Source organism: Panthera onca, chromosome C1 (genome assembly GCF_046562875.1).
Source record: "Panthera onca isolate mPanOnc1 chromosome C1, mPanOnc1 haplotype 2, whole genome shotgun sequence".
Classification (NCBI taxonomy): Eukaryota; Metazoa; Chordata; class Mammalia; order Carnivora; family Felidae; genus Panthera; species Panthera onca.
Window position 1 is genome coordinate 22,497,980 of NC_138346.1, and position 15,580 is coordinate 22,513,559.

The 15,580-nt window shown below is 37.2% G+C and overlaps 1 protein-coding gene across 4 annotated transcripts in view; it reads left to right on the top strand.

The window, feature by feature from the left end:
* The window catches only part of BARD1 (BRCA1 associated RING domain 1), an 82,586-nt gene that overhangs the window by 36,500 nt on the left and 30,506 nt on the right, over positions 1-15,580 (top strand). For all 4 annotated transcript variants that reach the window (XM_060623459.2, XM_060623460.2, XM_078450899.1 and 1 more), the window contains 2 exons: positions 1,571-1,651; positions 3,306-3,478. In XM_060623459.2, coding sequence (XP_060479442.2) covers positions 1,571-1,651; positions 3,306-3,478 — 254 coding nt within the window. The remainder of the gene's footprint in view (positions 1-1,570; positions 1,652-3,305; positions 3,479-15,580) is intronic.

Consider the following 15,580-nt stretch of genomic DNA (forward strand, 5'->3'; position numbering starts at 1 on the left):
TGACAGATATTCCTACTTTCATTGGGAATGGACTTAAATATAGAGCAAAGGTTGCTAAATAAATGGTAATTTGTACTACTAATATAGAATTTGCACCCCTAAGAAACTGTGGGAAAATATGTTTTTATTGGAACTGGGATAATTGATTTGAAACATATATAATGTTTATTTTTTAGATCCATTAAATATTTAGGGTCATTTTGGTAATTTAGGAACTTAAAAAAGTATGTTGCAAATGAATTTTTTCTTAGTTTATTTTGAGAGAGAGAGAGAGAGAGAGAGAGAGAGAGAGCGCATGTGTGGTGGGAGGAGCAGAGAGAGAGAAGGTGAGAAAAAATCCCAGGCAGGCTCTGTGCTGTTGGTGCAGAACTCAACATGGGACTCTATCCCACAACCCTGGGATCATGACCTGAGCCCGGCTGGATCAAGTCATAATGCTTAACTGAGCCACCAAGGTGCCCAAGCAAATGGATTATTTATTTTTATTTTTATTTTTTAGAAAACTAAGTAAGCTACCATCTTAAGATTTGTTGTGCTTGAGAGGCAGCAGCCCAAAACAATCAAATAAAAGCAAATGTTACTGTTTTTAGGAGACTTAGTGACTTCTACATATAATCAAACCAATAGGGGAAAAACTCATTTTAGAATATTGAGGATGGGGGTGAGAGAGGAGAGATTTCCTTCTTCCTAAAGAAGCTCTTCACAAAACCAGTTGAACACCTATGTGTCATAGGTAACTTTTGCTATATGTAATTTTTTAAAAAAAATTTTTTAAAGTTTATTTCGAGAGAGGGCACAAAAAGGAGAGGGGCAGAGAGAGGGGGGTAGAGAGAGAATCCTGAGCAGGCTCCTCCCTGTCAGCGCAGAGCCTGATGCGGGGCTTGCGAGATCATGACCTGAGCGGAAACCAAGACTTGGACACTTAACCGACTGAGCCACCCAGGTGCCCCACTTGCCATATGTAACTTATTTATTCAGCCTTTTTCAGAGTAAACTCTGTCAGTAATATTTGGAGAAAATAGCCTTGCTTTTACCTAGAAAAATATCTTTTAGCAAATAAGGCGAATATAAACTAAATTAATGTATTAAGGATAAATGGAGTAACTGTCAATAAAAAAACAATTTGGAAGTTTCAACTGAGTGGCCTTCTTGACCTTGATTTTGTTTTAAACAGTACTTGGAAATCATTTTAATGCATGCTCAAAAAGGATGTTTTTCACAAATGAAGTGATGAGTTTAAATACTTCATTATCATCCGTTGATTTTTGGTTAGTGCCCTTTTTTTGGTATTTTGAAATGACTTTTGATAAGGGTTGCTAATCTCAGAGATTTTGAACTTGATATTCAAGGATGGACCATATGACTTCATGACTTCTTGGTACCTTAGAACAGTTCATGTATACATGACTTATTATTTATTACTCATGAGCAGTAGGCATTAGAGAAGAGATTTAAATTTGCTTCTATCTTTAAGAAGACAAAATTTAAAAAATAAAACAGAACTCAAATCTCAATATCTTCTTTTTTTATTGATGATTTTTAATTTCTTTTTATTTTTTCATTCTATTAGGGCGACCTACCTTCTGTGGAATACCTCTTACAAAATGGAAGTGACCCAAATGTTAAAGACCATGCTGGATGGACACCATTGGTAGTTTTCTATTTGTTTTTTTATTCTCATTTTATGTCTTATAGTTATTACACTGTATGCAGTTGTCTATACACTCTCTTTTTAATCTGAAGAACATACATTTCACTAAGCAAGAGAAAATGATTACTTTTCATCTAGCTTTTCAATTGTGACAGGGAAGAAATTGGCTGCCTTTTCACTGACTACCTTTAGATTTAGGAATCCAGTTACACCACATTGCTGAATGTAGCTAATAACATGGAGGTAACTATTGGAGCCGACATCAGGCCTCATTTTGCCACATTCCAAATTATTGGAACCAGATTTCTTGGAACAAAGAGAGGTCAGAGGGACTGGGTATAGGATTATATCATAAGGCAGTGATTCTTACTGAAGATCTATTGTAGCCTCATTTATACCCTACCCAATCGCAAATATATAGAGGCAGTAGAAATCTTTGCTTACAGTGAACATTTTTAAAAATCTGCTTATTATTACTAAAACTGCAATGTGGAGTATAGTCTGGAAAACGAATAGCACAAATACATGGGAACAAGTGCTGTGTGAGCTAATTGCATGCAATTTGAAGACAGCTATAGAAGTATCAACAGAGGAGGTAGAAGCCCTTACCCTGTAAGCTGGAAATTTATCATAAAATTGAGAGAGTCTTATTAAGCCAGGTGTAAAAAAGGTTTAAAGTTGTAGAGAATGACTTCTCCTTGCCAAATTTTTAAGCTGGGAGGGTTTAGTCTGGATCAGAGTCACTTTGTTGTTTTTGACTCTGCAGGCTAGTTAACCTTTTCAAAGAAAGGTCAATTTTTTTTTTTTTTTTTAAAGCCAGTAAGGCAAGTTGTAAAAAAGATTGGTGAGTGATTTATTCGAGTACCTGATGTCTAATTTCTGTTATTTTCTCCTGGAAATAGACCTACAGATATTTGGTGGGGTATTGCCCATTATGAATTGAATAGATGTTCTTAAAAAGCACAGTATGTCAGTGGTTTATTAGAATATAGTATAGTGGCATTTTTAACAGTTCATTAGACATAAGGAAAGATTTGCACACGAGGCATCTTTGAATGCCTTGAATGAATGCCCTGTTACGTCAGTAAGCTCTTTTTACTCTATGTTATTTGTGTTATCATCGACACCAGCCATACAGTAATCTGTAGCTTCAGCAAATAGTCTTGTCTTGTAAATACTCTCTCCAGGATACTCACTTTGTGGGGTGGTTATGTATACATGCGGGTGCACCACTTAGGGTATGGCTAGGTACCTGATTTAGTAGATTCTATTCAGCCTTGGAGAATTTCACCTTTTATGCATGATCTAGTTGTTAAATACTTTCTATGTTTCTTGTTTTTAATTTTTTACTGTGGAACAGTTGAGGAGCTAGAGTTGGTTTATAGCTACATTTTCTTCTTAAAAAATGAGCAGTTGACTGAAGGCTCAAATAAATACCATCTTTTTCCATGAATTGCATACATCTTGATCATCATGTATGTCATCACTAAGATTAGTAATAGGGCTTTACTCCGGGCCGACACTTACGGTCTGTATGAATATTTAGGTTAGACCAATTTACTGACTGAAGTTCACATTTATTTTTCTAAAGTGCAATTTTATTATGATATGATGCATTATTCTTCCTCATCACTTTTTTCACTTATTTAATTAGCACGAAGCCTGCAACCATGGGCACCTGAAGGTGGTGGAATTGTTGCTACAGCACAAGGCGTTGGTGAACTCCACTGGGTATCAGAATGATTCACCACTTCATGACGCTGCCAAGAATGGGCACATGGATATAGTCAAGCTCTTACTTTCTTATGGAGCCTCCAGGAACGCCGTGTAAGTTGTTCAACTTAAAACCTGGTTTTTAGTTGACTTGTGTTCTTGAGTGAAGGCTGTGAGGAACAAAGGACTTGATACCGAAGTTGGTGGCTGTCTTTCTTGTCTTTCACAACTGAGGTTAGACATGACCATTACATTCTGTATTTAAAATCAGCACTCATGCTCTTTTCCTTTGTGATACTTACATATTTGAGGGTGATTTGCTCCTTTAATTCAGAAATAATTGCCAAGTTAATTTTGGACAAATTCACTTACTTAGAGTCTGTAGATTGAGTCATACTTATTAATAAGAAAAGAATTAGAAGCACAGAAATAACTGTTTTGTATGCTTCCCAGTATTTCAGAATTTGTTTTAAATATTCTATTTTTTTTATGATTTTCCTGCATATTTAGTTAAAATATGGAAGAATTCTGATGTTGGGCAAGTGCTATTGAGTTATTTCTTAGATTTTTCACATCATTCAAATGAAGCTGTGGGTAAATTGTTTTGCAATGTCAGGGCACAGAGATGCATTAGTGAATGCTGGCGGCTGCATTTTAAAATCGCTATTGTCAACAGTGTCACAAGCAATTGCCATATGTGGATTTTATATCTTTAATCTATAACTTGGTTCATGTCTCCCTATATATTATTTTACTCTTTTCAGTTAATGAGGTAGTTGAAATGGAAATAGAATTGCCTCTTCATGTCCCAGTTGCTTCAATAGGTTTAGAAAGAGCACCCGAAAATCAGGCTTACTGTGGTTACAGAGGCAAATAAGAATTACAAAATGCAAAACTTCTAGGTTGTAATTTTTTTATAGCATAATTGAAAAACAAATTAATAAATAATGCAGGAATGTACCATATTTTGGTGCTGTTAGTTTTGGTAAGTGTGTCTAATATCCTTTATGTCTATCACATGTGATGAGATAGTTGGGGCAAACTCAAGGGATACGTATTTTTATGTATTTTTATTTTTCTGGTTTGTGAGTGTGTGTGCTCATGCGTGTGCATGCACACACACACACACACACACACACACACACATTGCATATATATATACACATGGACCTAACAGATATGACCCTCCTGGGGGGATAGCCAGCCATTTGATAAAGCAAATGGTTACTTGGGTCAGGTGAAACTGAATAGTTTCCATCCGTGGGTTCTTAAATCAGCCATGACTACTTTAATGAATGGAGCACTGGTCAGGGCGTTAGGGAATTCAGCTTTTATTTGTGACTCCATTATTGACTTTATAGCCTCAGGCAGGTTAATTTCTGTTCCTTGGTGTCCTCACCTATAAAACATGGGTGATGCCTGCTGCTTTTCTGTTTTTTTTCAGAGTATAGTGAGGATTAATGAGCCAAAACACAGGGCCTGTCTTGTGGTTTGTACACCATGATTCTTCACTATACTGTGAAGCTTAATATACAAGGTGTGGGCATGAGACAGTGAGCCTAGTCTGCCTTCACAGGTGCCCCTCAGATAAATATGTTGTTTTTAAATAGGCTTACCTAGCGAAGTGGCAGATTTAGGTATATCTGTAGCCCAGCACCATCCAGTAGATCTTTCTGTATTGATGGAAATGCTGTATATGTGTGCTGAGCACTCAGTAGCCACTAGCCATCTGCTGCTGTTGAAGACTTAAAATGGGGCTGTTGCTACTGAGGAACTAAATTTGGAAATGTATTTTATTTTAATTGAATAGCCACATGTGCCAAGTGGCCACTGAATTGGACAGCTGGTTGATATAGTTAGGATAGTGGGGAAGAAGGATTTATTTGGGGAAAGGCTGGGAATAACATTAGGTAGAGGACGGTTAGGGAACCATGGAGAGAATGCAGCAGTAGATTGAATCTAGGGTTTAAGAGTGTGATAGCTGTTTCTAAATATTGTTATTCCTTTTTTTCCAGACTGGTTGGTGGTCATCATCCTTAAGTATTTGCTGTGTTTTTTGCTGTTTTATTTCCTAGTAGTGGTTGTTCACCTAATTGACTTCACCCGTTTCCTAACTGGTCTCCTTCTTTTCAGATGGCTTTTCTTTTGTTCATTCCCCATTACTGCAACCCAAGAACTTCAATAAATAAATAAATAAATAAATAAATAAATAACACAAGTCTGGTCAAATCACTTACTGGCTTAAAACCCTTCATTGGCACCTCTTATTGTTTTTCAAAACTTCCAGACATTCATTTGTGGTGCAAGTTAGTAAGTATTTGAATGCATGAAAAGATGGTATATTTTTTCCTCTCTTTTGAAAAAGGGTCCTATGAGATGACAACAGGAATTGCTTCCCTCTGCTCCCTAATTCACTATAAGTGTGGAGTGAAAGTCTAAAGCCATGTTTCCATAAGCTGCACCTTTGCTAGGGTGGTAGAACTGGTTTCCTACGTGCTCCCCGGGCAGAATTGTTAGTCTCTTGTCCACTGGGCATCCATAATCCATAGCATGTTACCTTCTGTGGGTTCGTGGCTTTCCAAAGTAATTCCTATAGCCTTGGTGTTTTTTAGATCTGTTTTTCTGCCAGAGTTCTATATATTGTCTTTTTGAATTAAGTACTGACAAGTGACTGTAGATGAAATTCATTCCTTGACTTCCTCCATTTAAGAGGAGCATTGGGAGGGGCATGGGAACTGTGTGGGCTTCTTAGTACTCTTTTTTTTCCCCCTTTCTCCTGAAGCTCTTGTCTGGTAAGATGGCTCCTTAATGCCACCTTATAAGCCATTAATATCTCAGACTCTGGAATCTGAGTTGGCAAGCATAATACTTTCTGTTGTTTTTTTAATTTAAATTTTAGTTAATTAACATACTGTGCAGTATTGGTTTCAGGAGTGCAATTCAGCGATTCATCACTCACAAGTATATTACTTTTATTTTCTCTGCTTATTATATCTCTTTTACTCTTTTTTTTTTTTTTTTTTTGAGGAATAGTTGACATACCACGTTACTTTAGTTTCGGGTGTACAACATACGGATTCAACTAGTTTGCATATTACACTACGCTCACCATAAGTCTAGCTGCCATCTGTCACCATATAGTGCTACTGCAGTGCCACTGACTGTATTCCCTGTGCTGTTTCCCATGTTCCCATGACTTACTCCTTCCATAACTGGCAGCCTGTGTGTCCCACTCCCCAAACATCAGTTTGCTTGTATCTCTTTTACACGGAATGGAACTTTTCTCTCAATAACCAGGACTAGGAAGAAGGTTTGGAACTGGAAAGGGCAAAGGCTGTTCTTTGTCCTTTGCTTTTTATGGCTTAGTTCTTTGCTCGAAGTTGTAGGTGGGTAGGGTCTTTCTGCTTCATCTGTGTTTCTAAATGGCAGTCTTCAGCTCCGTAACATTTTGGCAGTCTTCTTCATTCCTTCAAGGTTCAAGTAGTCTGTTTTACTTAGATACCTTCATTTCCTGGTTCTTCAGTGACATCCTGTTAGGTTTTCTCCTACTCTTGCCCTGCTCCTTTACTTCCTCATCCCCCAGTTGGTTATCTGCTCCTTCTGTTCTAGTGGAGTAAACTGATTACAGAGCCATGTGACACATGCCTTCATAGGCCAGTGCACAAGATTGTGTGAAAATCTAGAGTAGGGACTGTAAGTGAGACTAGAGGAAGTCATGAAAGACTTTTTAGGGGAAGGAGCACTTCTACTGAATTTTGAAGAATAGGGGGATGGGCTTTTCAGAAAGAGATGGTGGGTGGTACGGCCAAGACTGCTTGTTCAGTTCTAGGAGCTTCGATTAGTGTCGGTAAGACTGGTATTAAAGGGACAATGATAAGAGGCTGGAGAAGGTGGCAGAGGCAGACAGAGGCATAGTATGCCACAGGGTTCAAATGTTACATTGGAAAGTTCTTCCTGCACATGGGCCAGGACCTCAGTGAAGAGGTGTGTCCAATAACCTGGAGAGGTGAGTCTGAGCTGAGGTAGTGACAGTGAGCAGTGTTGGGGGTGGGGGGGGGGGTAGGGAGAGAATTCACTCTTTTCATCAGCTTCTTCCTTCACATGAAGTTTGATAAGTTAAGAAATATCTTACTAGGGTTGTGATTAAAATTGGGTAAGGGTGTGGATTATAGTGGAATTTGATTTTTCATTGAGAAACAGTATGTTTTTCCATTTATTTGAGCCTTCTGTTACACATCTTTGTAAAGTTTTTCATCTATTATATGTATCTGCATTTATGCATGCACTTAACTATTAGATTTTTCTAGGCATTTGATTCTTTTGTTGCTCTGGTTAACTGGATGTTCTGTTAATCAATACAACTTGTCATTCCTGATGTATAGGGAAGCTGTTGATTTTAGTACATTTCTCTTATATCTAGCCAACACCTAATTCTAAGGATCTGATTATCATTTATCAATTCTAACTTCTTATTGCATTTGCCAGTGTTTCTGGAACAATATTATAAAATAATGGTGATAGTTGGCATACTTGTTTTATTCTCATTTTTCAAAAATATTGACTCTAGGTTTACAGTCAGTATTAAAATCAATATTAAAAAATAAAGATCTTCTATTTATTTTGCTATTTTTTAAGAAGACTATACCTTATTAAATGATTTTTTAGCTTATAATGAGGTGATCTTAGACCTTTTGCCTGTTGGTATCATTAATACATTTTAAAATATCTTTTTAAGTTTTATTTTATTTCGAGAGAGAGAGAGAGAGAGAGAGGGAGAATGCCAGCATGAGTTGGGGAGATGCAGAGAGAGGAGAGAGAATCCCAAGCGGGCTCCTCACTGTCAGCACAGAGCCTGATGCGGGGCTTGAACTCAGGAACCATGAGATCATGACCTGAGCCGAAGTCAGATTCTTAACTGACTGAGCCACCTAGGCACCCCTACATTTTAAAATATTAAACCATGTTGTATTTCTGTGATAAACTTAAATATACTGTGCTATTCTTTAAGCAAATACTTTACATCAGTTTGCTAGGATTTTATTTAGTATTTTTGCATTTCTAGTTATAAGTTGAAATTATCTGTTTTTTTATTTTTAATTTTTTTGCCTGCAGAATTTTATATTAAAATTATATTCATAGTTTCTTTTTAAAAATTTATTTAAAAATGTTTAATTCAGTATGGTTAACATACTGTTATATTAGTATCAGGTGTACAAGATAATGATTTAGCAATTCCATACATTACTCAGTGCTCATCAAGGTAAGTGTACTCTTAATCCTTTTCACCTATTTCACCCATCTCCACACATCCCCTCCAGTAATCGTCTGTTTGTTCTCTACAGTTGAGAGTCGATTTTTGGTTTGTGTCTCTTCCCCTTTTTTTTCTTCCTTTGTTCATTTGTTTTGTTTCTTAAATTTTATATATGAGTGAAATCATTTGTTATTTGTCTTTCTTTGACTGGCTTGTTTCACATAGCATTTTACTCTCTAGATCCATCCATGTTGTTGCAAATGGCAAAATTATATTCTTTTTTATGGCTGAATAATACTCCACTGTGTGTGTGTGTGTGTGTGTGTGTGTGTGTGTGTACACATACATATACTGCATCATTATTCATTCATCAAATGACGGACCTTTGGACTGCTTCCCATAGTTTGGCTATTGTAAATAATGCTGCAGTAAACATCGGGGTGTATGTATCCCTTCAACTTGGTGTTTTTGTATTCTTTGGGTAAATACCCAGTAGTGCAATTAGTGGATCCATAGTGGATCATTCTACTTTTAATTAAAAAAAATTTTTTTTAATGTTTGTTTTTGAGAGAGAGAGGGAGACACCAGAGCTTGAGCAGGGGAGGGGCAGAGAGCTAGGGAGACACAGAATCTGAAGCAGGTGCCAGGCTCTGAGCTGTCAGCACAGAGCCCGACATGGGGCTTGAACTCATGGACCATAAGATCATGATCTGAGCCGAAGTCAGATACTTAACTGACTGAGCCACTCAGGAGCCCTTCTATTTTTAACTTTTTGAGGAACCTCCATCCTGTTTTCCACAGGGGCTGCACCAGTTTGCATTTCTGCCATCAATGCAAGAGGGTTCCTTTTTCTCCACATCCTCCTCAACATGTGTGTGTCTTGTGTTGTTGATTTTAGCCATTCTGACAGGAGTGATAGCTCATTGTGGTTTTGATTTCCATTTCCCTGATGATTAGTGATGTCAAACATCTTTTCATATGTGTGTTTGCCATCTGGATGTCTTTGCAGAAATGTCTGTTCATGTCTTCTGCCCATTTTTAATTGGATTATTTGTGGGTGTTTTTTGGTGTTGAGTTGTAGAAGTTCTTTATATATTTTGGATACTAACCTTTTATTGCTATGTCCTTTGCAAATATCTTCTCCCATTCTGTAGGTTGTCTTTTAGTTTTGTTGGTTGTTTCTTTCAATATGCAGAAGCTTTTTATTTTGGTGTAGTCACAATAGTTTATTTTTCTTTTGTTTCCCTTGCCTCAGGAGATACATCTAGAAAGATGTTGCTATGGCTGATGTCTGACATAGTACTGCCTATGCTCTCTTAGAGGATTTTTATGGTTTCAGGTCTCATATTTAGACCTTTATCTATTTTGAGATTATTTTTGTGTGTGATGTAAGAAAGTGGTCCAGTTTCATTCTTTTGCATGTTGCTGTCTAGTTTTCTCAACACCATTTGTTGAAAAGATTGTCTCTTTTCACTGGATATTCTTCCCTGCTTTGTCAAAGATTGACCATATAATTGTGGGTTTATTTCTGAGGTTTATATTCTGTTCCAGTGATTTATGTGGCTGTTTTTGTGCCAGTACCATATTCTTTTGATGACTATAGCTTTGCAATATAACTTGAAGTCTGAAATTGTGATGCCTCCAGCTTTGTTTTCCTTTTCAAAGTTGCTTTGGCTCTTTGAGTCTTCTATGATTTCATACAAATTTTAGGATTGTTTATTCTAGTTTTGTGAAAAATGCTGTTGGTATTTTGATAGGGGTTGCATTAAATCTATAGATTGCTGGGGCTCCTGGGTGGCTCAGTCAGTTGAGTGTCAATTTCGGCTCAGGTCATGATCTCACCACTTGTGGGTTTGAGCCCAGTGTCAGGCTCTGTACTGACAGCTCAGAACCTGGAGCCTGCTTCAAATTCTGTGTCTCCTTCTCTCTCTGCCCCTCCCCTATTCATGCTCTTTCTCTCTCAAAAATAAATAAATTTCAAAAAAAATTTTAAAAAAATCTGTAGATTGCTTTGGGTAGCTAGTGCAGACATTTTAACAATATTTGTTCTTCCAATCAGTGAGCATGGAATGCCTTCTTATTTTCCATTTGTGTTGTCTTCAATTTCTTTCATCAGTATTTTATACTTTTCAAAGTACATGTCTTTCACCTCTTTGGTGAGGTTTATTCCTAGGTATCTTACTATTTTTGGTGCAGTTGTGAATGGGATTGTTGTCTTAATTTCTCTTTATGCTGTTTAATTATTAGTGCTATAGACGTGCAATAGATTTGTGCACATTGATTTTATATCCTCTGACCTTACTGAATTCATTTTTCAGTTCTAGTAGTTTTTTGGTTGAGTCTTTCGGGTTTTCTTTATATGGTATCATGTCATCTGCAAATAGTGAAAGTTACCAATTTGCATGCCTTTTATTTCTTTTTGTTGTCTGATTGCTGTGGCTAGGGCTTCTAGTGCTACGTTGAATAAACATGGTGAGATTGGACATCCTTGACTTGTTCCTGACTTTAGGGGAAAGCTCTGTTTTTCCCCATTAAGTATAATGTTAGCTGTGTTTTTCATGTAAAGCTTTTATTATGTTGAGGTATGTTTCCTTGAAACCTACTTTGTTGAGGATTTTTATCATGAATGGATGTTGTACTTTTTCACATGCTTTTTCTGCATCTATTGGAATGATATGTTTTTTATCTTTTTTGTTTTGATATGATGTACCAAATTGATTTACTTGTGAGCATTGAACTACCCTTGCATCCCAGGAATAAATCCTCCTTGATTGTAGGAATTGATTTTTTTTTTAATGTATTGTTGGATTCAGTTTGCTGATACTTTGTCAGTGTTCTTAAGAGATACTGGCCTGTATTTCTCTTGATGTCTTTATGTGGTTTTGCTATCATGGTAATGCTGGCCTCATAGAATGAAAATGGAAGTTTTTCTTTCTCTTTTATGTTTTGGAGAACTTTGAAAATAATAGGTATTAACTCTTTTAAATGTTTGGTAGAGTTCATCTGTGAATCTGTCTAGTCATGGACTTTTGTTTGGTGGGAGTTTTTTGATTACTCATTCAACCTCATTGTTGGTAATTGGTCTATTCAGGTTTTGTATTTCCCCCTGCTTCAGTTTTGGTATGTTACATGTTTCTAGGAACTTATCCATGACTTCCAGTTTGTCCAGTTTGTTTCATAATATTCTCTTACAGTCCTTTGTATTTCTGTGGTGTTGATTGCTATTTATCCTCTTTCATTTGTGATTTTTTTTTTTCTTTGAGTACTGTCTTGTTTTTTGATGAGTCTGGCTAGAGGCTTATCAACTTTGTTGATCTTTTCAAAGAGCCATCTTTTGGTTTCATTGATTTGCTTGTTCATTTACGTATTCATTTTTAGTTTCTGTATCATTTCTTTCTGCTCTCGTCTTTATGATTTCTCGTTTGGGGTTTTATTTGTTTTTCTTTTTCTAGCTCCTTAGGTATAAGATTAAGTTGTTTATTTGCGATTTTTCTTTTTTCTTGAGGTAGGCATATATTGCTATAATCTTCCCTCTTAGAACCCCTTTTGATGCATTCCAAAGATTTTGGACCTTTGTGTTTTTGTTTTGTTTTTTTTTAAATGTTTACTTATTTTTGGAAGAGCCCAAGTGAGGGAGGGACAGAAAGGGAGAGAGGGGGACAGAGGATCTGAAGGGGGCTCTGTGCTGACAGCAGTGAGCCCATTGTGGGACTCAGATTTAACTGTGAGATTATGACCTGAGTTGAAGTCAGATGCTCAACCGACTGAGCCACCCAGGTCCTCAGACCATTGTGTTTTCATTGTCGTTTGTCTCCATGCATTTTTTGCTTTCTTCTTTGATTTCTTCTTTGATTCCCAGTCATTGTTTAGTAGCATGTTATTTAATCTCCTTATATTTGTGCTCTTTCCAGATTTTTTCTTGTGGTTGATTTTTAGTTTCATTGTGTTACTGTCTGAAAAGATGCATGGTATGACTTTGATCTTTTTTAATTTGTTGAGACTTGTATTGTGACCTATGTGATCTATTTGGGACAATGTTCTGTGTGCACTTGAAAGAAATGTGTATTCTGCTGTTTTTGGATGGAATATTTTGAATATATGTGTTAAATCCATCTGACCAGTATGTCATTCAAGGCCCCTGTTTTCTTGTTGATTTTCTCTTTTGATATGGGTCAATTTATGTAAGTGGGGTATTAAAGTCCCCTACTATTGTATCACTATTGATTGTTTCCTTTATGTTTGTTATTAACTGTTTTATGTACTCCCATGTTGAATGCATAAATATTTATATTCTATCTTTAAAAAAAATTTTTTTTTCTTTACATTTGTTTATTTTTGAGATACAGAGTGAGACAAAGCATGAGCAGGGGAGGGGCAGAGAGAGAGGGGGACACAAAATCTGAAGCAGGCTCCAGGCTCTGAGCAAGTGGTCAGCACAGAGCCTGATGCGGGCTTGAACCCACGAACTGTGAGATCATAACCTGAGCCAAAGTCGGACGCTCAACCGACTGAGCCACCCAGGTGCCCCTATATTTGTTCTGTCTTCTTGTTGGATTGTCCTCTTACTAATTATATAGTGTTCTTTGTCTTGTGTTACAGTCTTTGTTTTAAAGTCTGTTTTGTCCTATGTAAGTATTGCTACCTAGGCTTTCTGTTGACATCCATTTGCATGATAAATGTTTCTTCATTCTCTCACTTTCTATCTGCATGTGTCTTTAGGTCTGAAGTGAATCTCTTGTAGTCAGCATATGGATGGCTCTTGTTTCTTTAGCCTTGCCATCATGTCATCCTGTGTCTTTTGATTTGAATATTTAGTCCATTTGCTTTCGAAGTAATTATAGCTAGGTATGTATTATTGCCATTTTGTTACTTATTTTGCTGTTGTTTTTATAATTCTCTGATCTTTTCTTGCTCTCTTCTCACAGTTTTCTGTCTTTCTTTAGTGATACATTTGGACACCTTTGTTTTTATTTTTTGCATGTCACTGGTTTTTGATTTGTGGTTACCATTAGTTTTGTATATAATGTCTTCTGCATATAGCAGTCTATATTAAATTGATAGTCGTTTAAGTCTGAATCTATTCTCTACTTATCTTGCCCCATGTTTTAGGTATATGGTGTCCTTTACATCCTTTTATTTTGTGAATCCCTTGACTTTTATAGACATGCATATTTTTACTGCTTTTGTGCTTCCTACTTTTCTTACCCTTACTTATGGTCTTTTCTTCCCACTTAGTTCCATTTAATGTTTCTTGCAGGGCTGGTTTAATGGTTATGTATTCCTTTAGCTTTTATTTGTCTAGGAAACTTTTTTTTCCCCCTCCTATTCTGAATAATAGCCTTGCTGTGTAGAGTATTCTTGGATGCAGATTTTTCCTTTCAGCACTGTGCATATATCATTGCATTCCCTTCTGACCTGCGAAGTTTTTGCTGAAAAATCTGCTGATAGTTGTACGGAGTTTCTTATGTGTAACTATCTTCTTTTCTCTTGCTGCTTTTCAAATTCTGTCTTTATCATTACTTTTTGCTGTTTTAGTTACTATGTACCTTGGTGTGGACCTTCCTGGCTTGATTTTGTTGTAGGAATCTCTGTGCCTCCTGGATCTAGATATCTTTTTACTTCCCCAGATTAGGAAAGTTTTTAGCAGTTATTTCTTCAATTAAATTTTCTGCCTCATTTTTTCTCTTTTTTCTTCTTCTGGGGTCTCTCTAATATTTGCATTATATTACACTTGATGGAGTCCCTGAGTTCTTTTAGTCTGTTTTCAATTTGTATAATTTTTTTCTCGCCCCTGGTCACTTGATTACTTTCCATTACTCTGTACTCTCAGTCACTAATTCACTTTTCTGCTTCCTGTAGCTTACTATTTATTCTGTGTACTTTATTTTTAATTTTAATTTCATTTATTTTATTCTTCTTCTCTGGCTCTTTTTAAGGGTCTCACTGATGTCCTCCACCTTTTCCTCAAGTCCAGTGAATGTCTTTATTATCATTACTTTAAATTCTTTATTAGGCATTTTTTTTATCTCCATTTTATTGAGCTCTCTTGCTGTGATTTTGTCCTGTTCTTTCATTTGAGACATATTCCTCTGTTTCATCATTTTGTCTCTGTTTCTTTCTTTTTTTTTTTTTTTTAATGTTTATTTTTGAGAGAGGGAGACAGAGACAGAGTGTGAGTGGGGAAAGGACAGAGAGAGAGAGACAGAATCCAAAGCATTAGGCTCGAACCCATGAACTGTGAGATCATGACCTGAGCCAAAGTTGGATGCTTAACCATCTGAACCACCCAGGTGTCCTTCTCTGTGTCTGTTTCTGTGTGTTAGGAAAGTCAGCCAAGTCTCCTGCCTTGTGAAGTGATGGCCTTATGAAGAAGAGGTCCTGTAGTGTCTTGCAGTGCAGTGTCCCCTGTTCACCAGAACATGGCACTTCATGGGTGTCTCCTGTGTGTGTTGTGTGAGCCCGTTTATTGTGTCTTGACTGCTTTTTCCTTCAATCTAGTCATCTGCAGTGGTTCTCTTTGCCAGTTGTGGCCAGTGTTGGGTCCCTGGCAAGGGTGGGGTGCACAGTTTTAACAGGATGCGTGATATTCCATGAGGGCCCTCTACCACTACCACGACCAAGGCCCTGTGAAGTATGCAGGTAGGGAGATGTGGTATTAGCAAGGCTTGCACGGGTCTTCTGGGGGAGGGGACCCACAGCGCTGGAACTGAGGCCGGCTCGACTGGCGGGAGCAGGGCTTGCTATAGACAAGTTAATAAATGTTGGCGCTGCACCGTTGCCCACAGGTGGCTGTGTGTTCATGCCTGGCAACAGGGGAGGGAAATGTTCTCGGTGTAGTCTCCCTGCAAAACCTACCCCTTGCTCTGAGATGAGTAAATAACTCTCCCATATCCCCCAGGTGTTTCCAAACTGCTGCTGCAAGATGCTGCTGCATCTCCCCAGGCTGTATGTTGAACTTTCTTTAA